The sequence below is a fragment of the Coloeus monedula genome, assembly GCF_965178545.1.
Source record: "Coloeus monedula genome assembly, chromosome: 6".
Classification (NCBI taxonomy): domain Eukaryota; kingdom Metazoa; phylum Chordata; class Aves; order Passeriformes; family Corvidae; genus Coloeus; species Coloeus monedula.
Window position 1 is genome coordinate 50,662,571 of NC_138786.1, and position 26,526 is coordinate 50,689,096.

The window sequence follows — 26,526 nt, forward strand, 5'->3', positions numbered from 1 at the left end:
AGAGAACATTCCTCTTCCTGCCTCTCACTGGTGCCAAGCACCTTCTGTCTGCCAAGCATCTTCTGTCTGCCAATGGAAGCCTCTGCACAGAGGTGCCCAGTTGTTATTTTCCTTTATGTGGAACATCTGAAGTAGGAAGGCTGAACAACACCTTAATCATGACAAGTCAGAAGAGGATCAGCATCTGAAAATAGGTGCCACACAACCCAGAACAATTATTGCTCCTAAATCAGACAGATTTTGCCTTCAGATGGGAAGAACATATCGACCTGTCTCTATCTGCAGATGTTTTTCAGGCAGGGTAATAAGAGCTGGATCTTTCTACTTCATTTGCCAGTCAGTGCCAGATGTACTGATGTTCTCTGTGATGTGGGAATGTCCCTGATGAGGATTGGACGGGGGTCCCTACACTTGTCTCATAAAACTCTAAGGTTTTCTGCTTTATCATGGGCATATGGGGCTGCCGTACATTTTGGAAGGGTGAAAACTCTTTGAAGTTGTGGGGAAAAGGTAGAAAATGTGTAGACAAAAAAAAAAATTATTATGTATCTTCACAGGTTCAAATTTAAGAAAAGCTTCTTGAAAGCTATTAGCTTATGGAACATTGTCTCAAAGTGTGATATACATAATATGATGCTGGGCATTGTCCTCCAGAATGATTAGTGAGATGATTCTCTTTTCTAGCTTTCAGTGTCACTGTATTTGTGAAATGTTTCAAGATATGTAGAAGAAAAAACCTATGTAGATGCCCCAGAGGTGAAAATAATGCTTCACAATATTTAAAAGAAAAATTATTTTAAGGCACTTAATGAAAGACATCAGGAGTTTATTTGGCTCCCTAGGTATCTACTTCTCACTGCATTTTTAATTACTGTTTGTATAATGCCATATAAAGATAAAAGAAGCTGAATCTTTGATGTAGCATTTTTGTCTTTCAGTGTTTGGAGAACTGAAATCTCATTATCTTTTCCCAATTGTATTTTCCAATGTGGAAGTCCCAGAACCTGTAAATAATTTACACTCCTTTTGAAGTTCCTTTATCAGCTTCACTTCAGCAACATTCAAACAGAGATCAGAGGGAAGATGAATTTTCTTGTGATACTCTTTGACTGTAAGGTAACATGTTGGAATGTTTGAAATGTGGTATAAATGTTTCAATGGTTCAAAACAAAGTTCAACGTGGCAATGTTCACATGTCATGTTACCTCCTTGCATTTAAAAGTTCCTTGCATCTTTTAAAGAAGGGAACTCAATTTCACAAGTGCTGACACATTAAACACATATTACACTGCTCTGAAAGATGTCTTCATTAGCTTTGCCTCACTGGTAAGCAAAATTAAATGGCTGATGATGACCCAAATTTGGCTCACTTTTGAATACCATGGACAAACTCTGACTGCATCAGAAAACTGCCAGGTGACAGAAACACTGAAATTCAATTTGAGTATTTCATGAGGTCGGTGTTCCAGGAAAAGAGGGGAAAAACTACTGATCTTTATAAAATGAACACAGAGCCTTTCCCTATTCTCTCACCTCAAGTCTTATTAAAAAAAAAAAATCAACCAAACTGTCAGAAGGCAATAACACTTAATTTGGTAATTTAAAAAATTTCACTTCCTGATGCAATTATAACTCTTTACCTTCCACCTCTTTTCTTCATTAAGGTAGTTTTTTATTTTGCATTAGTATGGTGAGATTTCACTGCCTTCACCGATTTCTTTCCCTGCAGAGCCCTCCTACAGACCCCTGAGCTTGGTGAAACCTCCTTTACTGATATTCATGGTCTCCATTCAGCATTTTTACTTTTTCTGTTCCTTAGAAGATTGAACACTATGCCTTCAACCCAGCAATAGAGCACAGCAGTATCTGACAGTATGCCCTATCTGCACTCCAAATGTTCACTTTAGCACTTCTGCACTTTAAAGCTTACATCTCTTAGAAGATTGGGTTACATGTCAGAACATGCCAATTATTATGTCACAATCTCTGCAGTTCTGTTCAACTACAGCTTTCACCCAAATTGTATTTAATTCTGTCAGTTTTGCCCACCAGCCAGACCCAAGTCTAAACAAAATGCTCTGAGAAAGGCTTTGTGAAATGGAAATTTGTATTTAACATGGTTCTTAGCTTCCTGTAATGTTTTCCAGTCTACATCTGAGTAGTGAAAATCCATTTCCTTCTCCCATTATCACTATTTACCCTTACTAAGTCTAGTAGGTGCTAAAAATGCTTCAGTTACTGCTCCTTTCATAGCACATTCGTGGCAGACCTCATCATGGCATAGCTCCTGCTTTTTCTCCCTTTTCCTCCTTTTCCATGCCAGAGCTGTCTCAACATTTTTACCTCTGCCCATGGGATATTACTGGGATTTTCTTGTTGTTGTTTGCCTCTAAAATATTCTAGAATTAAACAATCCTATTCTTATTATTTTGTACAGTGGGCAAGTAATTTGAACTCAATGCTAAAACCAAAGAACTCCTGAGATCTGAGTTCTGCTACAAGCTTAGAACCTGGTCTTTGGTCAGTATTTCAGAACATGTGAAGATCTCCAAGCCAGACCCAACCTGATAAAACCAGCAAGGTGCTGTGCTGCCATGGCCATTCTGCACTAAAACCTCCACAGGCTTGTTCTTGACCCTGAACTATTGAGTGCTCACCAACATTTCTGATTTTGGATGGGCTTGTGGAGAGCATCAGCACCTGTGCTGTAGATATACTCACGACCTCTGTGTTCTAGTTTGTTTTTCCATTACAGCCTACCTATATTTGTAAAGCATGTTGAAGGAGTGCTCAATTAACCTTTGTGCTGTGCTTTTATAAGTGGGCCTTATTTTATGAACCCTCTGCCTCACTTAGATAATTCCCCTACCTTTTCTCCTCTGCCCTTTCTGCCTCTTTTAGAGGGCTACTGGGCAACCTCATTATATATTTAACCTCTTTTTCTCTAAAGTGTGAAATAAGATGAAGAATTAAACCTATTCAAAGAATACTGGCTCTTTCAAGTGTGTATCAGGAAAATGAGAATGTATTATGCTCTCCTGCTCTTTGAGAGCCCACCAGAGCCAGCTTTTCACAGGCAGGACTCACTTGGGAACAGTGTAGTAGGACAATATATAGAGACCATAGCATTTGGAGAAAATACAGCAGCAACAAGGACTCAACAGCAGCTGTAGCATTTATGATTGAAACTGCCTGTTTGTGGCTTTTATTTTGCAGGGTGAGTGGGGTGCCAGGGATTTGAGTGTCAGCCCAGCTTTTCCAGGAGTTATGCCTGAAGCTGAAGGCCTCTTTAGCAAGGAGAAAGAACTGGCCCACCAGGGCTGGCACATAACAACTGATCCCCATTCAAGACAGAGGACTGATGCAGATAATTTCTTAAGGTTCTGTGCAGTGCTGTCTTTTGGATATTTGATTATCTTAAAAAATTAAAGTCTACACATGTTTATAGTTTTGCAGGGTCATCCCTTTTGCAAACTAATTCTCTTGAGAACTCCAATGGGGACCATAAAATTGTCCTTCTAAAGGCCATATGCCTTCTTTCCAATACTTTTAATTAGCATCTTGGCAATTATACCATGGAGTATGGTTCTTAAATGTATGTTGACATTTCTTACTCAGAACTGAATTCACATTATGGTTAGTGAATATATTGTTTCAATGTGTCCAGAGTGTGTCAATGTCAAGAAATCAAATGTGCTGTGACAGGGGACACACTGCAGAGCTCATGGCTCTCCTTGAACAGATTGCATGATCTAAGGACAGGTGAAAAGCCTATTTGAATGGAGTGAAAAAGTAGCCTTTATTTCCAGTAGAAATGTTTTACACTGTTAGAAGCTTTTTTATAGATACTTAACTCAATGACAAACAGAACTCAATGGCAAACAGAACAGCTTTTCTTTCAGGGTTAGAGGAGGCTACTGCAGGCAAAGTGCACTCCGAATTGGGAATTCTAGCCTTACTGGCAGCACTCTTTTATTCATTCCTTTGTATCAGCTAATGTAAATTTGGGGAGGGAATAAATGTTTTCAAAGGCTGAGAGTTTTTAATAATGTATAAGTATGAAGCATTTTCTGTTTTGCCTTCCTCTAAAAATAGTGCTTCTTAAATTAGTGCGAATTGCCAGATCCATTATGAATCTTTCTGTCATGTAACATGAAATAAACTGATGTGAAGCCATTACCTGAACATGCAATCTCGAAGACAAATGGTTCTGTAGTAAAATATCTAGAAGACTGTAATTGAGAAGGAGGGCTATATTATACATCCCTTACTCTTATCTACCCACTACAACAGTAAGGGGTCAGTCCCAGGGCTGCAAGAGATGCTTTGATGTCTGTGATAAATGTGTATCTTCACTGAGGAGAGGTAACTCCCTAGAGATTACTTTCCCACCTCTCTGTCACCTCTTCTCTCTCAACTTCTTTCTAGGCTGGCAGTGCCCGGTGCAGGCCAGGCTGCAAACACAGACAGCAGCCCCAGCCTCCCTACGGGAGGGGGTTGGCTCAGGGGTGGGCCAGGCAGATTGACCTAGTTTGAGGAGCCAGATTTTGCTTTTGCTGCCCCTTCTGTTGCATTTTCAGCTCCCACAAATGAGACAAAAAATGACAATTTTTTCAAGACTTAGCCAAGGAGCTGGCTGGGGCTCTCTGGATAGTGCTGACTCCTAACAGGGATGAGTACCCATCCTCCCCTTGGTGGAGACTGGGAGTGAAGTAGGAGGCAATGTTTTTTCTTGTATTTATGTTCAGGTACTTCTTTATTTGTCCCCTGTATCACAGCAATTTGGGTTGTCTGCTTGTAAAGCTGCAGAGCTAGCAGTACAAGAAGAAACTCCTTGAACTTCAGAAGCCTTCTTGCGTAGTAGAATTAAATCCTACATGAAGTTAAAGGCCTGAGTTGTTAGGAATTTGAGCACTATTATGGCTCATCTATGTGCTAATGATACTGCTTTTAGAAGAGTTTTAAATCTAAATCTCTTTTGTGAAGAATATTTTGCCCACAAGTGATTTGAGGGTAATATCTGACTATTATTATTCTTGTGTGAGCATCTGTGGGGATTCAAGAGTCACAAAGAAAGTTACAAACTTAATTTGTCTCTAAATTATTTGGCACTAACTAGTTTTATGATGTTTTGTGTGAGTGAGCCCTTAGTATGTTACAGCTGCTGATAGTGGGAATTTACAGCAATCAAAAGGGACGTAATCCACACTAAATTTGTTGGGCAGTGTTGCTGCCTCCTGTGATTACTGTGATATATCAGAAGGTCAGCAGGGATGATGCAACCTTGACTTACAAAGATATTTTTGTTTGTCAAGCAGTAGAAATTGGTAGGTATAAATCCGACCTCCAGGCTTCCATTGCTGATACAGCCAGACCTATTTCCACTGTGGAGAAAAAAAAATGAAAGGAAAACCCAGCCTCATCCTGACCATTTCTCGATGACTAAAATATGTTGACGTGGAAGTTAACAAAGAGTAGAGTGTATAAAAGGAAACATTGTTATTGTAATCCCATTTACCTCTGTAAATGAAAAGAAAGTATGAGCTTACATGCAGTAGGTGTGGCTATCCGGCTGGACAGATGGCATTGTAGTGCCTGTCTTCTTCTGCAGTCATTTCTGTACTTCTTTGCCCAGTACCACCTAATATAAAAGCCAGCTGTCCTGACAGAGGGGTGTGAGCTCCAGACTGCTTTGCTTGCACAGGAGTGCCTGGAACACTGGGCTACAGGGAGAGTCCTCCAAGATCTTTCTCTCTTCTGTAGTGACTTACATGCTTACATGTCCTTCTACAGAGACATCGGACTTCAACGTGGTTTGAGAAGCAGGTCTGCTTCCCAATGCCAGACTTTTGTTAAAGACATGCACCCAGGGAACCAGGACCTGCTTGGTTCATCCTGGGTTTGGCAGGTCAGGGAACCAAAGTTTCCCTCTTCTGGGTTTATCCTTTTAAACAATGAGCCCCTTCCAATATATTCTAAAGAGGAATAGTACTTGCCCACCTTTGTGAAAGAAAAGCTTTCTTTCCTGAGTGGTTATGCTCACTCAGGAGGGGATGCTGGGTCTGGAACTAGAGGAGGCATCAGTCTGCAACAAGGACACAAGCACTCGTGCTTTGTAAAGGAGTATTTGTTTAAGCACACATCTGTGTCTACTCTTTATTAATGGCCAGTTCAAACCACCTCCGTTCCTAGTTTGACAGTGACTCTCTGAGTAACTGTCTCAGTACTGCCCAGAGGACCTGGGAAGCAAGATGGGGCAGTTTCATTCCACAAAGTGAAACTGGCTGCTTGAAATTTAAGGGCTGTACTGCTTTAATTTGCAGGTGTCAACATTTTTTGCTGGAAGACCAAGTGCAAAAAAAATCAACATTCAGTTCCTGAATGAATGGAAAGAAAGAAAGAAAGAAAGAAAGAAAGAAAGAAAGAAAGAAAGAAAGAAAGAAAGAAAGAAAGAAAGAAAGAAAGAAAGAAAGAAAGAAAGAAAAGAAAGAAAAAAGATGCTTCTGAATTAATTCCCTTTTGGTGACTCAGTCCAGCCAGACTTCACATGAAACAGACTGCAGCATCCTTTGCCTCCTTTATGATATGCTGAACAGCAAGAGTCCCTCAGAGACAGCGAACTCTGTCTTCAGACTGGATACCACATGTCACTGCGGCTGATTCTTCATTAAGGGAATGAATTGGCCTGTGTGATTGCAACCTGCTGCAATGAGGCAACAGTAGGTTTAAAATGGGGCTCAAAGGGAATAGCATGTAAGTGTATTAAATTGCAGCAAGAAACCAATATTACTGTCTCTCCTTAAAGTGGGAACTTAGTTTCCCTTTGCATAGATGAAAGATTTAAATGTGGTATCAGGATGCAAAGCTAAAAATTGGTACTGCATTGCCTAAGGTATCTAAATACAACATATGGTAAGTGGGGCTGTACAGATACAAGCCCATTTAAAATCCTTTTTGGCAGCAAGACTCAATTGTCATATTTTGTTAGGTCTGTTTTGTGAAGCAAAGGCAGAGCTTATGTGCACATGCAACGCAAGAAAGGATTTCCTACTATGCCCCAGGAAAACTGACAAACCAAACTATTCTCTAATTGAGTTGTGTTCCACTGTACTGAAAAATGTGGTCTTTTTAGCAAACAGCTTTAAAGAGCATCTTTGCTTGTTTTTAAGAATAATGTTATACAATGATGTCTGCATTTTTAGCTGGGTGCTACAATGTTTGCCCATAGAAATAGCAAATCATGGCATAATCTTTTTAAGTGGTCTAGATATTTTGATGAGAAAGTCAGACACAAGATGGGCAGGACAGCTGGCAGGTCTCATTCAAGTTCTGCATTATCATTACTGAAAGACAGAAGCACATTTAAAATATTTGTCTCACAGAAGAACTTACAGAGCTATTATAAAGCAATTTATATCCAAAATGTATTTTGGGGGAAGAGGAAGAAACAAAGCTCTGTACTTTTTAGTATCATAATTAAAAGCTTGAAGAGTGGTGGCAAATAGTTACATCCAGCTGGTGGCTGGTCACCAGTGATGTTCCCCAGGGTTCAGTGTTGGGGCCAGTCCTGTTTAACATCTTTATCAACGATCTGGTTTGAGGGGATTGAGGGCACCTTCAGTCAGTTTGCAGATGACACCAAGCTGGGCAGGAGTGTTGATGTACTGCAGGGTGGGAAAACTCTTCAAATGGATCTGGACAGGCTGGATTGATGGGCTGAGGCCAATTGTATGAGGTTCACTAAGACCGAGTTCTGGGTCGTGCCCTTGGGTCGCAACAACTGCCTGCTAGGCTACAGGCTGGGGGCAGAGTGTCTGGGAAGATGCCCAGTGGAAAAGGGCTGGGAGGTGCTGGTTGACAGCAGCTGAACATGAGCCAGCTGTGCCCAGGTGGCCAAGAAGTCCAATGGCATCCTGGCATCCTGTGTCAGCAATAGTGTGGCCAGCAGGCCCAGGGCAGTGATTGTCCCCCTGTACTCAGCACTGGTGGGGCCACACCTCGAGTTCTGTGTTCAGTGGAGCGAGTCCAGAGAAGAGCAACAGAGCTGGGGAAGGGTCTGGAGCTCCTTATGAAGAGCAAGTGAAGGAGCTGGGCTGGAGAAAAGGAGGCTCAGGGGGGACCTTATTGTACTCTACAACTACCTGAAAGGAGGTTTTAATGAAGTGGGAGTCTGTCTCTTCTCCCAAGTAACAGGACAAGAGGAAATGGCCTCAACTTGCACCAGGGGACGTTTAGTTTGGGCACTAGGAAAATATTCTTCACTGAAAGGGTAGTCAGGCATTGGAACAGTCTGCCCAGGGAATTGGTGAAATCACCATCCCTGAAAGTATTCAAAAGGCATGTGGATGTGGCACTTGTGGACATGGTTTGGTGGTAAAGAGGGTGATGTCAGGTTAACAGGTGGACTAGATTATCTTAGAGGTCTTTTGATCCTTAATGGTTTATGGTTCTACAAACAAAAATAAATTAGTGTTCCTCAGAAATTATTTGCAGCTTAAACAGTACAAACCATGCTGTTCCACAAACAAGGCAGTACACCAGAGGAAAATCAAAAGTGAAAACTGAAGAGTAATCTTCTTTTTCCTACGTCAAGCTTAAGAAATATGAATGATAAATTAGTAGCTTGGAGATTGAGGACATTGCAGTGATTAATAGTAATTTTCTAGAACAAAATATAATGATGGTTTGGATGTCTTTTGCATATAGAAATGCTGTTCTAGTGAACCTAAAACTCCTCCAAGTAGAGAAGAAGGTTAAAAAGTTCTACCAGGTAAAGGGGCAATTTCTCTGCAAGTATTTCTACAAAGACTGGTTTTGATTGGTGATTGACACAGTCTTCCAAGGTAATTTAGACAAATTCCTAGCTGAGATCAAGAATAGGAAGTAATATTTAGAGGCACCTAAAGGAATGTATGGATGTTCATTAGCATTAGTTTCCTAAACTTGTTGAACATCACAGTAAAATATTTGGAAACCTGACTGGAAAATCTTGGTACCAGTAGCAATCCTCCTTGAGCACTTTCAGGAAATGGCCAAAATACCATAAGACTGGTAAATGACAAACACAAAGAGCAATTTTCAGAAAGCAAGTGGTTGTTCCAAAGAAAGTAATTTCTTCTTAATGTCCCTGATTGACACAGCCTTAGAAAATGGCCAGTGGAATAAATCTACGGACATGCCTGGTAGGGAATGGAACATTCCCTGTTAGACATTTTAAAGAGATTGGGTAAAGATAAACCCCCTCTTTGGAGAGTTGCTGGTAGTATTTTAAGCAGATGCATGGACTAGACTGTTTCCTGAGATTCTTTCCAGCTCTGTTGTTTTACAATTCTCATGCTCCATAGAATTAAACAAGTCCAGAAGTCACTGTGGTTTTGGAAATGTAACTATATTTTCATTCTTGTGAACTAGTTTGTTATTCTCTGTTGCTGCAGATGCAGTGACTGACCAGGCCACATTTACTATGTAGAGAAGTTTACCCAGCGCATTTAAAATTTATCTGGATGATGAAAGATTAACACTGTTTTGAAGTTAATTTATGGCTTCTGACACACACATCAATATCCTTTCAAAACTTTGGAGAGACTCTATAAAGAGACAATTCCATTATTTACACAGCTGAATTAAAAAATCTTAAAATTACATTGTCTCTTTGGGATTTTACTTGTTTACTTAATGGGCCTCTTGACATAAAAGCATTTTTGGCAGACACATTAATAGTCACTGAAGTAAAGGACTGATTTAAAACAGCTGATTTTCTTTCCATCACCTCCTGCTGCAGCAGTGCAACAGTAGGCAAAATAGCATGGAGTTCACAGTACACATGATGAAGCACGGCTCATTTTCTCCTCCAGACTTTAAATTCTCAGTGCAAAGCTGATTTTTCCATGTACTTCTAATGTTGGCATACACTCATATTCTCATCAGCCTTTGTTCAAACCCCTGCAATATGCTGAGGTAGTACAAACACGGTCAAAGATGTCAGCCTTGAAGATGAAACTAACATGTACGTGTCAAAAGGGTAAAAAATAAACACACAAAAACGCTTTCCATGCATTATGACGTACATTTTTATTATCCTACTTTTTGTGTTGGTGCCAAAGGTTTTCAGAACCAACCAGTAAATGAATCCACTGAATTTTCATGCTAAAGTGGTAACAGTGTCTGTGAGGCACAGGAAAAAGCGTAAGAAAAGAGACAAAATATGTTTATTGCGTAGTGTTGAACAGTAAATTCTGGGAACAAGGAGAAGTTGAGAAGTTCCAACAGCTCAGCCATGAAAAGGTGTAAGATTGAGCCGTCGGGAGTTCTTTTCAGCCGTAGTGAGAGAGGGAGCTAGTCGAGTATTTTAAAACCAGGCTGATGAATTAGCGAGCCGGGCAAGAAATCTGCTGTGACCGCCAGGTGTGCATCTCAGAGGCGCGTGTGATGCAGAGGACCTGCACACACCGAGAGCCGAGCACAGCCGCATCTGCCCGTCGCTGCATTAATCACTCATGGTTTCGCCCCCCAAGCACTCGCCCGTCATCGGTTCCGGCCGGCGGGACCCAGCCTGAGGGTTCCGCGGTGCCGCTGCCGCAGCCTCCCCGCGCACCAGGGCTCGCCCGCTGCCAGCGGGACGCCACGCACGGGGCCGGGGCTCCGGAGCCATTCCGCGTCGGCAAACAGCCCCCGGGGACCGAGGGACTCCGTGCCGGCTCGGGCTGGCCCCGCCGCGGAGGTCCCGAGCAGCTCCAGAGCCGCAAGCGCTGCCGGCCGGGAGGGTGAGCGGGGCCGGGGCGGGGCCGCCCCACAGGTGCTGCCGGGCGGGCGGAGCGCAGCCGCCCCGGCCTCCCCCCGCCGCGGAGGCGGACCGAGCCCAGCCCAGCGCGGGGGCCGGGTCGCCGCCGCCCCCGCCTCCTGCTGGAGCCGCCCGCTAGCCGCGCCGGGCCGGGCCGGGCCGGGCTGGGCTGTGCCGGGCTGTGCCGGGCTGTGCCGGGAGCCGCCGGAGCTGGAACTGGTACCGGTGTCGGCTCCGCTGCCGCGGCCGCGCCCGCCGCTGCTGGGGGAGGCGGTGCCCGCGCCGCGCCCCCGCGCCCCGCCCGCCCCCGGCAGCAGCAGCAGCGGCAGCGGCAGCCTCAGCACCTCCGCCAGCTCCTCCAGCAGCTCCAGCGGCAGCACCATGGACCTCTCCTTCATGGCCGCGCAGGTGGTGCGCGACGGCGGGACGGGACGGGAGCCGGGGGCGGGGGCGGCGGGGCGCGCATCCCTTCCTCTGCTTTCCGCTCGGCTTCTCTCCGCTCCAAAGTTGCGTCGCCGGGGGGGTAAACCTGAGCGGCCCCGCTCCTTGGGGAAGGGGCGAGGAGGAGAAAGAAAGGGAGAAAATAAGGCGGCTGGAGCTGGCAGCGCTGCTGAGAAGTTGCCGGCGCAGCTCGGGGCGCAGCACCTGTTAGCGCCCGGCGGCGGGCCCAGCGCGGCTCCGCCGCTCCCCCGCCTGCCCCTGGGGCGCTGCCAGCGGCCTCGGGCTGCACAAGGCGAGGCATCATCGCTCCATCTTCCGAGGCTAGGCTGTAAATGAAAATCGGAGATGCGATTTTTCGGTTCTTTTCTTCCATTCCGTACTGCGATTGTATGTGCATCTGTGGTTTGGTTTTTTTTAAGTTTTTGTCTACGCATACAGAATCCAGCTTGGCGTGTATAGAAATACTCCTCTGTTTGCATGAACAAATTTTTTAAATTGCGGCTTAGTTCTGGATTCCAGCTCGAGGCATGATCGTGGGTGTTGGTGTTCAATGTACTCATGCGTAATATACTGAGAAGTATGTAAGGGCTATAAGCCACCCAAAGCCAAAAATCATCATGGTGAATCCAGGTGAATTAGGTTTTTAAACAGACAGTGCTGCACTTGAGAAAAAGCCACACTCAATGACCATCCATTACCTTTTCCAGGATATATTTTTCTAGTTATATGGGTACCAAAGTGTGATTGGCTTTTTTCAGGAATGACTTGGATCCAAGTTTGTGATTTTGCCAAAAAACATTAAAAACAATAAACTCACCATTTAGAGGTGTAGTAGGGGCCAGGAAAGCCTTTCTGCACTGTTGCTGCACTGAGTGCTGACTTCAGCTGGAGGTGTTTGTTGGAAGCCAAATCTAATCCTTGCCCTGTTGTTCTTTTTCATTAATGCAATGGCTGTTTTGTCTTGTTCCCTTCCTAAAGTCCACTTGTGAGGGGGTGTCAGGCTCTGCCTTTCTCAGGGTAGCAGTTGGCTGTCCAAGCATATCTTCCCTTTGGACATATTTCTAAGAATTTTTTTAAGGAAAACCACAATGGGGAGGAGGAAAGCATCATTTCTATTGATACGAGATCTTCCTGGGAACTGGAGTATCTGACACATACAAAAGGAAATTTTGTATGTGTCAGATCATTTTCCTGTGGTCCTTCTCAGCACAATTAGTGAGCTCCATGTGTCCATCTTTTGTTCCCTAAGCACTGAGCTCAAGTGGAATGCCCTCATAGCATGGAAACAGGTGCAGCACAGCAGCAGGTTTTACCCATAATCACAATGGAGCATGCCAAAGCTGGGACTAGTGCTGCCCATTCCCTTTCTGTACTCCCCCTTATTCTTGCTGTCCCATATTCCACATAACTTCTGTGCTAATCCTGTGTGTTGGAAAAGCCACAAAGCACTGTTTCTTTGGTTTTCTCAGAACAGTTCCCAGTGCAAATGTATTTTACTAAGGTTATTAGTACAACAGTTTACACTGAAAGATTTGCTTTTCTCCCTGATCCTTTGGAGTTAATTTGTTATTTTCCTTTGTCACAAGAAGTGACAATTGATAGGTTTTTTTCAGTGTGAGGTGAAGGTGAGGCAATACACCTCAGGAAGAAAGGATGGAATACCTTGGAGCTGTGTGCCACGAAGCCCTTTGGCTGGTGAGAAGGTGGGAACCAGTCAGGGCTGTCAGGTCTCTCCCAGTGGGGCACGGGGCTCACTGGGTCTGCACAGCACAGGGCATGTGGGGAATTCCTCCAGGGGAAAGTTGTGTAATTAACCTTTCATGAGCTGCAGGAGAGCTGGCTCCTTTTCTACTGAAGGAAATTCAGTCGTTAGGTCACCATGTGTATGGATGCTGCACTTATCTCTGTTACTGCCCATCACAGGCCTCTTGTACCCTTCTGAACTGTCAGCCCTCTCCAGTCCTGTCACCATAATGGCATTTAACCTCCAGTGTGTCACTCCTTTAATGTAGGTATTGCTTTTCTTCAGCTTTCTTTTCACTGCTATATCTTTTTGTCTTCTTTTTTAAATAATTTCTGTAGCATCTCTGGTGGTGTGGTCCAGTGAGATCTTCAGTAACAGATGTGTGAGAACATGAGAATTATTGACTTGTGCTTCCTGCTCATAATCACTTTTAAAGATACTCTGCTGTCACTCTCATTAGCATCTTTATCACTCTCATTATCATCCACCTGCAGCAGGTATTGCATTTTAACTGATGAATACCAGATACATTAATATTTTGTAGAAAAATAGGTAATACCTGAACTGAGATGCTTAGTGGCATACAAACAATGGTTACCTCTCAAGTTAATTTATTTTTTACTGGATACTGTAGACTATTTATGTTCCTATAAACTGCTTTTGTGTGTTATCACACCTTTGCACTGCTCATTGTGGACCCAAGTTGGCTTTGCTAGATGTCTTGTGAGACACCATAAATGACCTGTACCTTAGAGCCCCTCTGATGTAAACACAGAAGCAGAAGGTGTGTGTAAGTTTGGTTACCACTTGCAGCCTCAGTGATTCTACAGTGTGTTATGGAGAGTTAAAATCTGGCCGCCTCCTAGGTGCAGCCTAAGCAACCACATCTGAACACCTCAACTGTATTGTATTTATTAGCTATGCAATGAAGAACAGCTTTTGACTGTAACTATTAAATCTGTTGTTAAAATAAACCTTTTTGCATCAGTGTGTTCATCCGTAGTTGATTGTGCAGGCTTAGGTGTCCTCTGTTCTGCTGGTGCTCTAATTGACTTTGGTTTAAGGTCTGGTGTGCTAATGAGCAGGACTCAGACCTAGTCCAAGCCTATTAGCTAGTGGTGGGTTTCCATTTTAAATCCATATTTTAATTAATGCTGTACACCTCAAGATGCTGTGCCAAAGATGTTGAGACACTGCTAAGCTGCATGACTGGTTCATTTCTGTGTGTTGTTCAGTGATTTCAGAGTGCTCTTGTAGTCTAGGTAACCTCAGAAATAGCCACTTCTCATAGGTAGAGACTTTTGCTTCCAGCATAAAAGCCCGGTTTTGGGAGGTGCTGAGTGCTGCATCCAGGCTAAGAGCACTCGATGCTTTTAGGAGGGGTTAGGGGGTTGCTGTCAGATGCCCAGGGGTGAGCTGCCCCCCTCCCTGCTTCTGGCAGACTAAAATTAATATTCATTTAACAGCCAGCTGATGAAAAAAATGTTAGTGGGAGCAGGGTTGAAACATGTATTCAACCTGAAAAAAATAGAAGCTTTTAGTGGCAAAAAAAAAGGGAAGACAAAGAATAAAAAATGATGTAATGGTCTTCAGTATGATCAAAATTGATATGAGCTGGGCAGCACCTGCAGTCATAATGTTACTGATATGTTTTTCAAGATTTATGTTTGCAATTTAATTTTCCTGAAGTGTTTCCTGTATTTTCTGTTTCATATTGAAAATGAGCACTGGATTTCCTTAATTTGCAGTGTTTTTATGGTCGGGTACGTCTCCCTACAGTAAAAATAAAATTTTAATTGTTAGATAAATGGTCTTTTCTTCTTATATGTTTAGAACAGGGAAAAGGTAGCAATAGCCTTGGGAATATGGCCGTTTCTGTGGATTTTTTTTACTAAGTCATAATTAGTCAATGTTGATTCTCCATGTTCAATTTGTAAACAATTTCTGAGTATTTGAAGTACAAGAAGTTGAATTTTTTGTGTTTAATGATTCAAAGTTGTATTTTTATAACCTTTTGTTTCAATTGGAGTGATGGGGATTTGTTTTAAATATGAAAAGTGACGCCATGCTTCAGGAGCTAGAGAAACAAAAGAACAAATTTGGTACGGAAAGCAAAACCATCATAAAATAAAGTTAATTTAAATTTCATTCCTTTTGTGTTCTCTATTACTCTTCTAGGACTTCAGGTCTGGTCAGTGATCATTCAAGCCACTTTAAACCTTTCATTGCATTGGCAGTAATCCAGGTCACCTTCCCCAAAAAAGGGAGGTGAGCCCTGCTGCATCTTGAAGAAACCATATAGCTCCCTATTGCCATGTCAGAATAACAAGTCCATGCTTCCACATGAAAGATACATTATTAAGAGCTATATAACTTCTGAAAAGCCCTGGAATACACAGGATAAACTGAGTTCATTTAGGGTCAATAATGTCATGCAAGTTAGTTACGAGAATATATTATAATAGCAGATTCTGCAAACTTTGATTTAAAATAGCCTTTCATTTTGACTTATGGAATCATAGCATCATTGTCATTATGTCACTTAAAGGTTGGAAAACACTTTTAAGATGTAGTTCAGCCATTAATGTAGCACTGCCAAGTCCACCACTAAACCATGTCCTTAACTGCCACATCTACACATTTTTTAGTTGCCTCCAGGGCTTGTGACTCAACCACTTCCCTGGGTAGCCTGTTCCAATGCTTGGCAACACTACTCATGAAGAAATGTTTCGATAATATCCAATCTAAACCTCCCCTGGCACAACTTGAGGCTGTTTCAAATTTGCCCTGTCACTTGTTGCTTGGGAGAAGAGACCAACCCCCCCCCCCCCCCCACCTGGCTACAACCTTCTTCCAGGTGGATGTAGAGAGCAATGAGGTCCCCCCTGAGCCTCCTTTTTCTCCAGGCTAAACAACCCCAGCTCCTTCAGCCACTCCTTATCAGACTTGTGCTCCAGACCCTTCACCAGCTTTATACTCATATTTTCCAGCTGACATGGACAGCCCATGTGCATGCTGCAAAGCTGGTGTGTGCATAGAGAGTGTGCTTGGCCACTTGAAGAGAGCTGCTGCATTTCCAGAAATGCCAGACATAGGTCCAGTATCCTTTAATTCCTTTCTAATGAGATTTCTATGTTAGAGAATACGCAATTAGGATCTTCTGTACTCTGCTGTATCAGCACAGAGGAACCAGAGTGCAGGATAATACTGCATTTGTTTTCCCACTATTTCTTTATCTATTCTCCATCTCGAGGGTCAAGAGGGATTCAAAGCCTTTATTAGCTGTGTGCTCTTTCTTACAGCAAGGTAATCTGAAGGTATTAAAAAAGAGAGAGTTTAGATTTGTGGTTTTGGTAGGTTATTCCCACCAGCTCAAAACAGAATCTAGGCTGCTTGCTCAACCTGAACTGCATGTGTCTTTGTGTCCATACATGTGCCACCAAGAAAGCTCCAAAGAAAGACCTTTCAGTCATGCTTGCACTTAGAGGGTCCATCCTTGACAGTGCTAAATGGTGGCCATTTGGAAGCTTTGACATTACTGGTGTATGCTTAGGACTGATTTTTTTCTGTAAAAAGTGGGGTCACCAAAAAGCAAGCTCTATGCCAAACCAATGGAGAGTTGGGATTTAAAGATGCATGAACAACTCCTTGTCAAAAGCTGTCCTGATTATAATCTAAGACCTAAGACAAAACCTCTTTGATCTATAGCATTAAACAGTAATAATGTTAGCTAGGAGCTTGTAGTCATTCTTTTACATAACCAGTTCAGTGCTCACTTATCTGCATAATAGGGCACTGACCATTACTTTACCAGCTCTGCTTTCTTCCAAAGGTTAAAGTCATTCTCTCTAGAATTCTTTGATTCCTCCAGAATGTCTTGACCTATAATAAAGAGAATCAAAGCATCAGGAAGCTGAAAAAGCAGATCTGAGTGTAACTAAGGAGTTCTCAGATGCTTTGGTTCAATCTTAAGTCCCAATGTCTTGCTGTGGTATAGCACAGCCAGAGGGACCAGCTGTGTAATCCAGATGTTGCAGAAATCCTGTTCTGTGTGCAGAAATCAGTGCCCTCATACAGGATGTTGCCAACAGTTGAGGTGAGAATCATTTTCTTTCTGCTGGCTGCTTGGGACAATTGCATTAGATTTTTATTAGTGTGGGGAACCAGAAAAATCCCTGCACTTTTTTTGTCACTGCAGTAACACTGCAGACTACATTGCCAAGTCTTGTATAGCAGAAATTTCTGTTCCAGCAAAGCTTTAGAAAATTCATTGGAGATTTGGGCATACTGTTTTTATAAAGTGTTGCTACTGCACTTTGGAAGGAGCTGTTGTTCCGGGATTGTGCTTGTAATTGCTGTCAAAAGATGTTAAAAGCAGTGATTCCAATCCAGCAAAACACTTAAACATTTACTGCACTTGGAACACATATATATTGTTCCGGTAACATCAGCAGGACCGTCCACTTGCTTAAATGAGGGGTCTTAAAGTCTGGCACAGATGGGGAGAGAATGCTTTGCAATTCATAGGAAAATATCCCAGGAGAGCAAGAGGAAGCCTACTACTGGTCATATTATTAATTCAGGGAACCCTGAGATTAGGTGTGAGTGGCTGTGCTTTCGTCAGTTAATAGCACAACCAATTTCTCATAGTAGCTGTTGAATGTTGGAAGAGAAGGATGTGGTAGGAAGTGGGTGGTGGGGAAGAGAAAGTAGGATGTGACTCATGTGGCACGTGTTTGTGTACCCTTGCACAATGAGGGTTAGAAGAAACTGGAAATAATTTATTTGTGTTTCATGTGCCCATTAACTGGGAGATGAATTCTGTGACATTCTGTGTTTTGGGGTTTTTTTTAATAATTTACATGATTTTCAGCAGTTATATGCTAAAAACTTCAAAAACAGCAGATGTCACATATTTCCATCTTTGTTGAGTGTGGAAAGGAGGTTCGTAATATAATAGCAAATAGACATTCACATATTTTACAGACATAAAGCATTTCAGAACACAGTTGATTGCAGCAGTAGCTGGGGTCCTGTTGTACAGAGAATAGCTAGAGATGGCAGGTAAGAGGAATGAAGACCGAAGCAGCACTATGTTCATGCCAAACATCTTGCTTGTTGAGGTGCCTGGTTTTTCTTGAACAGTAAGAACCCAACCCTGTCCTGTACTGAGCAATAATCCTCTTGGCAGACTTGATGAGAATGGAGTTAATGGGTAGCAGCTGGATAGCCCAATTGGGTCCTCAGAATCCATAGGCTAGAAAATCTTAACTGGTTATATATTGGGGGTGGCAGTGGTGGTGCTGTTGGTGTTATCTTGGTTTTGGCTAATCTAGGATGAATTTCTCAATTCACTGATGAGCTGCAAACATGGGGGTTGAGATTCTGGTTTAAGTTTTGTTGAAAATTGAATGGATGCTGGCCATTAGGTGGCTTCACCACCTTTCTAACCTCATTCCCGTAACAGACAAAAGCAAAACACTCCAAATGATTCAAAGCGTTGTATAGGATTAAGTAAAGCAGTGTGATGCTTTGGTGACCATACACCATCAAATTAAATCATTGATCAAAGATTAGACTGTTCAAATGGAGTGCAGTGATGTGGAAAGCAGAAAATTAGAGCAGCAACCCAAGTAAATTCAGCAGTGACCAGCTCTCTTAGTTTGCTACATCTCTCTGCTGGACTTTAGTTTCCTTGAAAGTGTTTTCAGTCATGAATTGCATTTTCTACCTGAGCTAGTGAGGTTTGTTGGAGTCCTCTGTCTGTTGTTTCAACAGAAATCTTGGTTTGATCAGTATAGTATCCTTAATTACTATTAACCACTTCCTCTGCTCATAGGGATGGTGATTTTTAATGGTGTCTTTTGAAATACTGATGGCTCTCTGTGATTGTTATAAACACTTTTTTTCCAGCAGATACATGCTCAAGTATGAAAGGAAGTTCATACTTGAAAGTTGGTTGTAAACTGATGATAGTTGTGTTACTCATCAGTGGCTTGATCTACTTGTGCTGGTTAACACATCGGGATTGTTTCATTTCCATGGAATGGAAGAAGTCCTTGGCAAACAGGATCCTGACATGGCATATGCAAGTTACTGGGACTGGAACAAAAAAGGGTCAGAATGAAGTGTGTGAACTCCTTCACATCTATTTTGAAGGTGCTGCATGGTCAGGGTGCGTAGTCCTATTCACTCCGGTGCTGCAGTAAGGAATGCCTGTCCTTACATTGGGCTCTGAATAGGAGCAGAAAACATGGCCAGCTCTGACACAAAGACCAGGAGCACTGAGCACTTACTGAATGTGTGCTTTGAAGTGCTGGCAGGGTTACAGGGAGCAGAGGCAGTACAGGGTGGAAGATCTCTCCCTGCGAGTACGACCACGAGTGCACAGCAGCCAGAACTGGTGCTGTGAGCGGTACTCGCTGCCTGCCTGTTCCCCTGGTGGCTCACACACCCACTCAGTGCCCTCAGTCTGTCACAGTCACAGCACCAGCCTTTTGAAATGACACCTACTCTTACACTGAATCCTTAGTCTTCCGATTTTGAAAGCTGAATTGCACACTCCTGGTAGCTGCCAGAGCCCAAACCTGCCAAGCAGCAGCAAATTAGAAAGCATTACTATTAAAAGCTCAGCACCTCTATGAAGCAGGCTGTTGGATACAGGGGCATTTCCTTTTGTTTTGCAAAGTGATTAGTGTGGAAATGTTTTTAAAAGTAATAGCATTAAAAGCTTTTAACCTCAGCTGGTTCTGTTGTAATTTTGTTTGCCAGCCTTTCAAATGTTACAAAACAAGGAGCACCCTAGAAATGAGCCCGCATAGCTAAAACAAAACCAAACTTCCACTGTGGCTTTCTTTTTTTTTTCCTGCCAAAACAGCTGGAAGAGCACTTGCAAAATGTGGGATGGTGTACTGGGTTCTGTGACTGATAAAAGATACTAACACCAGTCACTGCATGGATGGGAAAAAGACAGCTGTGTCTCTTCAACTGATGTGTAGAGGTATTGAGGTGTATGTTCAGAGAGAAAAAGTAACAACAGGACTGAGGAACAAACAAAAAATATTAAAATTGAAAGTTTTAAAGGATTTCTGAGATGTCAGCTGAACCCAAGGACTTGGAGCAGCTGATCACCTTTAAATTTCTAAGACCCTAATTAAGTGCATGCCTAAAGTATGTAATTCTCTAAAATTCCCTTCTGCTTAGATGATAGTAGTAGATTAGAAGTATATAATTAAATACCTTGATAATCTGCAGTAAGTGCCAAAGCATTCTGAGGTATCATAATAGCTCTTCTTTAAGAGTGAGCTCCACTTGAAATACATTGGGTTACTCCTTTTGTCTTTCTACCTTACCCTCCTTGATGCACCACACACATTTTTACGGATTTTTCTCAGGAGTTTTCTCATGGCTTTTCTCTCATGTGCCCATGTAAAAGGTTTTCCTTCCAACTCAGGTATGCTGTCCTCTTTGGGTATCTTCTTTCTTCATCTCTCGTATCCTCCATTCTTAACTTCTACAAATTATTTCAGAAGCTATAGTTGCACCAGCTTGAGTCCAAGTCCTACAGAAATTTGAGTTTAGTTCTGGAAGATGGGCACAAAAAAATAAACAATTCTCCTGTTCAGGGACAAGAGATGCAAATGCATCAGAGCAGCAAACTAAAATGCTACAGTCAGTGAAAGTGTAAGCAACATGGCAGAAACTTTTCAGTTGACTTACTAAAGACAGAAGCCTGTTAGTATGTCTTTCTGGGCTGCAGGTTAGTAAAAATTGAGTGGCACTTGATGTAGATTCTAAACATCAGGAATGGAAATGTCACCTCCTTTGCTCTGTTTTATATTTTGGTTGTTCTTCAGCTAGAGCAGAGCAGCTTACAACCTCAATCTAAAAAGTTCTGAATTCTCCTCCAGTAGTCACTTGTGAGAAAGATATTTCAAATTCATTCACAAACACTCTTCTCTCTTTGCCTGTCCTGTGATACCTTTCCCCCCACAGACCTAGAGGTCACCTTCACTGAATATGTGGTTATTAACATAAAGGCATGCCAAATGGTTATTCTGTGATAGGATCCAGGCTGTGAAATGGTTCATTCTGAGCTGGTCTCTGAGCCGTCTGATTGAACATGCAGTGAAACTGCAGATGAGCAAGGCGGTGAAATGTGTTGTCAGGGTGGCAGATGTTTTATTCTCCTGCTGCATTCTCTGGCATTTCTCAAGGACATGAAACAGAAGCAGAAGAAATTGAATTGCTGTGCTCACTCTCTCCCTTGTTCTCCAAGGTAGTTTTGCAACTCATTTCTCCTGTAATCTTATCAAGTGTGAGAAGAGACATGCACTTCCTGACTTCTCTTACAACTGTCCTTTATACTTTCACAGGTAACCTTCTTTACCCAGCCAGCTGTAGTTTTCAGCATGGGTGGTTTTCATGGTACATATCTTGCTTATCACTTTAGTGTACATAATACCCTTTAAAGTACTTTAAAGACAGGTGTTCGGATGACTAAATAAACATTGCTGCCTCTAAAACATTTGTCTCCTGACCTCTGGTCTGCACGGTTCATGGCTGGCAGAAGGGAGGGCATAGAGAAGGCAGAAGACAACATGCTGATGTAAGCTGCTGTCTGGACTGCCATGATAACAATGCCTTGCTGTGCCTTAAAGCCTTCAGGTGCCAGCATATGCCATGGGTCATGCTGACAGGTGAAGGGAAATGAGGAAGCAAAGGTAGGTTTGGCCAAACTCTGCTGTCTTCCTCAAGGACACAACATGGTCTGATTTGAATTGGTGTACAGAATGCTAGCCAGCTCCTGGAGGATAGCTCATTACTTCTAAAACTGCTGGCTTTGGAAATGGCAGTCAACTGTTACTAAAAATCTTAAAACCGAGTTCTAAAGGACAATAAATAGACTTAGGAGACTTAGGTCTTGTTTAGCCACCTGGTCTTTGCTATTAGAAAACTAATCATATAGTTTTACACTCTAAGTTTAGCCTTGCCTAATCAAGAATATCAGTTCATTAATGCAAACAGATTCAATAATTTCTTAGTGTTAGGTTTTTTAATTATTAAAAAAATATTCCATACCCTGTGTTGCCCATAGGTTATGACGGTAATTCAACTGGGTTCCACCACATCCATGATATCTTTTTTTTAGAGAAATATGTAACATTTAAGGTATGGGTTCATCTCCATACTTACTCTAGAGATCTCAGGGACACTACAATATAAGCAGCCATTGGGCATATACTGTCAATTTGGGTGAGACATGACTGGGACCTTGCACCCCAACACTGTGATGATCTGTGGTGTCTCTGCTCTGTCCAGCAGGACTGTGGCACGACCAGGGACTTGAGGGACCATAGCTGAGAGCTGCTGCGTGGCCAGGCTGGCCCAGCATGGGCAAGCACACGTGGGGTGGCAAACAGAGACAGTACAGCTGTGTCTGTTGCTTGTTGTATTTCAGGGTTGTTGTTCAACTGCTGCATCCAGCAGTGACCTACAGCTTACTAAGTTCAACCTCTAATGTGATTTTTCTTCTCATAAACCTCAAAACTTTTCATGAAGAGTGTAAAGTTTTGCCTGAAATTAAAGGATACAGAGAGGAAGGCAGGACTGTCCCACGATGCCACAGAGGGGATAAGTGTCTTAGTGAGCACTGATTCCCAGTTTGGTGCTTTTTTAGTGTGGAAGTTTAAACGAGCCATTGGCTGCAGCAGCAAAGCAGCAAATCCTTCTTAGGCCACATGTGCAGTCAGGTGGTGTGGCAGGTAATGCCCAGAGCATCCCTCTTCTGGGTATTAATGAAGTTATAGCTTGAAGCTTACAGCCCTGTCTTTTGGTACTGGATTCATGACTATGGAGCTCTAATTTTTATGTTGTTTTGTTTTGCTGTTTGGTTTTTTTTAACTATGGTGTCATTTCCTTCAAAATGAATCTGGCAGGTGATCTTACAGAAGTTTGGAAAATTGGGACTTTCAGACTCTGCACCATTTCAGTAAAGCTCAGCCAACAAGCAGAACAGGGTGTGCTCTTCCCCAAAAATAAGCAGCGTCTTTCTGGGTGCTGATTTTGACAGAAACCCTGACATCGTTTTAGGAGTAATAGAGCTCATGTACAGCTCTTTGCCTCAGGATCATACTATGCTCCTGTCAATCATAGGAGTCATCCTGTTTACTGCCTGTCTCACAGGAGGAGCAGAGTGATGACAACAGAGGAGATGCAGCAGCTGTCACACCTATTTACAGCTTCTCAGTCACTGATGTGAGAATAAATAAACATGATATTCCTGCAGTTGCATTGTTAGCAATTTATTTCTAAAATCAGTCACTTGAAAAATATTGAGGCACAGGTAAAATAGCTCTGTCAGCACTTTCTGTGTGGTTTGCAACCTACTGCTTGACCTGAGAATTTTACTTTCTGTTAAATTAGTAGAAGAGTTAATGTCAAGGCCACATACTTACCTGGTGAAAGCACACATTTGTCTTCTGAGTGAGGTTGTACCAAGATGGGATGTGGCTCTCACCAAATGCAGGAACATGCTGATTCCTCTCCACTGCTGCCATTTAATTCCCTGATTTTATTACCCACTCGGCAGTGATGAGTAATTCTCACATGTAAGCAAGGGATATTTACTGTAAAAAAGGCCAAGTAAATTCACTGTTGAGCAAACATTTAAAGAAATAACAATTAGAGATTGATTTCCTGTTTTGTTTGAAAATGTGGAGGGGAAAATAAATTGAAAATATAAACATTTTCTCTTGTCTATCCAAGAAACAAATGCACAAGCTCATATTTTCCATCACTGCATCCCCAGAAATGTGGGCATGAAACTTGTTGTATTTAGTCAGTAAATCTTTATTAAAGTAAAACAGTGGCTGACAAATAAATATGCAAAAAAATCAGTAAGCCAAGAAAGTTGATAGGATTAAAATCTATGACCTGTTTTGGGGGCTGAAGTGGAACAATCCCAGATAAACAGAAGGAGGGTGAGTCTGTAATATCTCGTGCAGACACAGCATTTGGGGACATGGATGTTGTGCTCTGTTTTTCCTTTTGTCTCTGCTTTCCTCCTCCTCAAAGCTGCGGAGGGGACCACACAGAACAAGCATCTCATGGCAGGAGCTGTATTTTTGGCTTGGAGTTGAGAGCCATCATCCCTTGAGCACAGCAGATTGGCTACATGGCCTGATCATTGGTAATTGCCCCTTAGCAGCTGTCTCTTGGCAGCTACAGAGGGGCTTTGTAATCAGGCTGGCCTGCAGTCAGTGTTCCTAACTGGGACTTACCTATCCATCTGTTTCTGAAGTGTGTGGGAAGCAGCATGGCTGTGTGCACTTAAAATCTCAACATGGATGGCGCTTTCAGGGGCGTAAGTTCAGAGCTGTGATGAAACATCTTACCCTTCTTTGTTTCTTCTCATTTGGGGAGGGTTCATCTCTCTCACTGCCACCTTGCTTTAATGGGCTACTGCACCTAATTCCTGAGTCAGAATAACACGTGGCAGAGTTTGAGTATCTCTGCCACCATTTGACCCTCCTTTGCCATGGTTCTGTGTGATGGTGCTGTTTCTTTTCTGCCTGCCTCATCAGCTAGTATCAAATAAGTTGGGTGCTTATCTCTGAGAACCACTAAGGATGTATTTATTTATTCATTCAGTAACTTATATTCTGTGTAGGATCTCACACCCGGATGTGGTACCTCCTGATGTCAGTCTCACTGGTTCATCATTAGGAGAGCTCTGCATTTCCCTGGAGGCACCTGATTGTAGCTTCCAAACATAGCAGTCAGCATGTTTGGCCTTTTTTTTTTTCCTCCCACCTAATTTTTTTTCTTCTGTTTTTCTAATTAATCATAAAGTAGACTTGCTTTTGTGATCCCTGGGATTACCAGAACCAGTGCTTCAAGCAGCACAATTCCCAGTCATCTTTCAAATGTGATACTGTTTCTGCAGTAGGAGTATTTATTTCATATACAGTCTGGGCTATGTTTATTTTTGTAAGTCAAATTCAACTGTGGGCCGTGCTACCCAAACCAGGCACTGGATTTATGTTGTCAGAACCTTCAGCAAAAACCTGAATCCTCCAGAACTGGATTTTTTTTATTTTTAATCTATTTCACAGGAGCAACTAGATAGCCTCCAAATCTATTTTCTGGAAAATGTGACACACTCTCAAAGAGACAGGTTGATGGGAACAATTGCTGTTAAAAAGCAGGAAGCAAAGCAGCAGTGAGGGCATATGTGCATTCACATCATGTGAACCTGATGCTGACCAGAGGGAGCCAGCCCACACCTTCCTCCCTGCCCATGAAAGCCCCACAGCGACAGGATGCCACCTGACCTTATTGCCACTGAAGGACAGGGTTAGCCCTGGCCACGCCACCAGTGTGCAGGAGCAGGCAGCCTTCTGTTCATGAGTCTTGGGCAGAGCAGTGGTCCCTGCCTTCCAAGGAGCATGTGGGGAGGCAGGAGTGGGTGGGGGGTGGCAGTGCACTTCTGCTGCCCATCTGCCACTGCCCACCAGCACGAATGCCCCTTCTGCCAGAGCAGAAGTGCCTTTAACTGAAGAGCAAAAGGGGAATCCAGGAGAAGGGATGTTTCTGGTATATTCGCTCCCAGGTCCATGTCTCTGTGCATTGAATGCTCGATGCTGAGAGCAGCTGTAAATTATTGGTGAGAATAAATGCAGGCTTTGCCTGCATGATACAGATGTCATCCAGGGAAAACAATGCTGAAAATGGTGTTAAAATTGTCGTATGTGGGACACATATAGTAGAATTGAAAAAAAAAAATACACAGGAGTCACAAGCAGATGTAAATCCGCTTGCTAATATGTCTTGCAGGCAGTGTCAGGGGTGTTCTGGTGATAGTTGCTTTTGCAGCAGAGCAGGCAGTGTGAATGCAGTGCCCACAAACTTCTCAGAAACCGTAAGTAAAAGGCAAATTAGCTTTGCACAGACCTGTGGAGGGAAAAATATAAGCTGAGGAAATAACAAGCGGGTGATGTGCATTCTGCACTTTGCTGAATGCAGAGCAAACTGGAAGTGCTATGAAGATTTGGAAACTTGAAATTATTACCCAAAGAAACAAGCAATCATTTTTTAGTTCGTGTTAGGCATTTTCTTCATCTGTCTCAATTAGTTTTTTCTGCCTTCAAATGAGGAGCATTTATACCATAGATAAACACTTGTGTCAACCATCTCATCCATCCTTCTGTATTTCCCTTCGAAATCTCACCTAATTCCAGCTGCAGTGATCTAGTCTATTAATCACTTTTTATATTTCAGGGCTGCCTTTTCCCATATATCCCATGTTTCCTCAACCTTGCATTTAGTTTCACATATACAGCAAAGCCACTTTATTGTTTTTTCCACAATACTGGCTGAAAACTGTCCTTTTTTAAAGTTTGTGAAATACTGTGCCATGGCTGGACTGCTGGTGTGTGTAACCTTCCAGCTGGACTTCTGTCTCATTGACATCTTTGCCCTGCTCCCATTCCTTTATTCTTGGATCTTGATCAAGACCTTTTTATTTATTTCCACAGTTCCTATGGGATCCTTATATTTT

At 42.7% G+C, this 26,526-nt stretch overlaps 1 protein-coding gene across 1 annotated transcript in view; it reads left to right on the top strand.

Moving 5' to 3' along the window:
- Nucleotides 1-11,161: 11,161 nt before the first annotated feature.
- The window catches only part of LOC309573809 (uncharacterized protein C14orf132), a gene marked incomplete at both ends in the record, with an annotated part of 32,606 nt that continues 17,241 nt past the window's right edge, over nt 11,162-26,526 (top strand). Inside the window, one exon of the mRNA XM_082283012.1 lies at nt 11,162-11,191. Within this exon, the coding sequence (XP_082139138.1) occupies nt 11,162-11,191 (30 nt within the window). The remainder of the gene's footprint in view (nt 11,192-26,526) is intronic.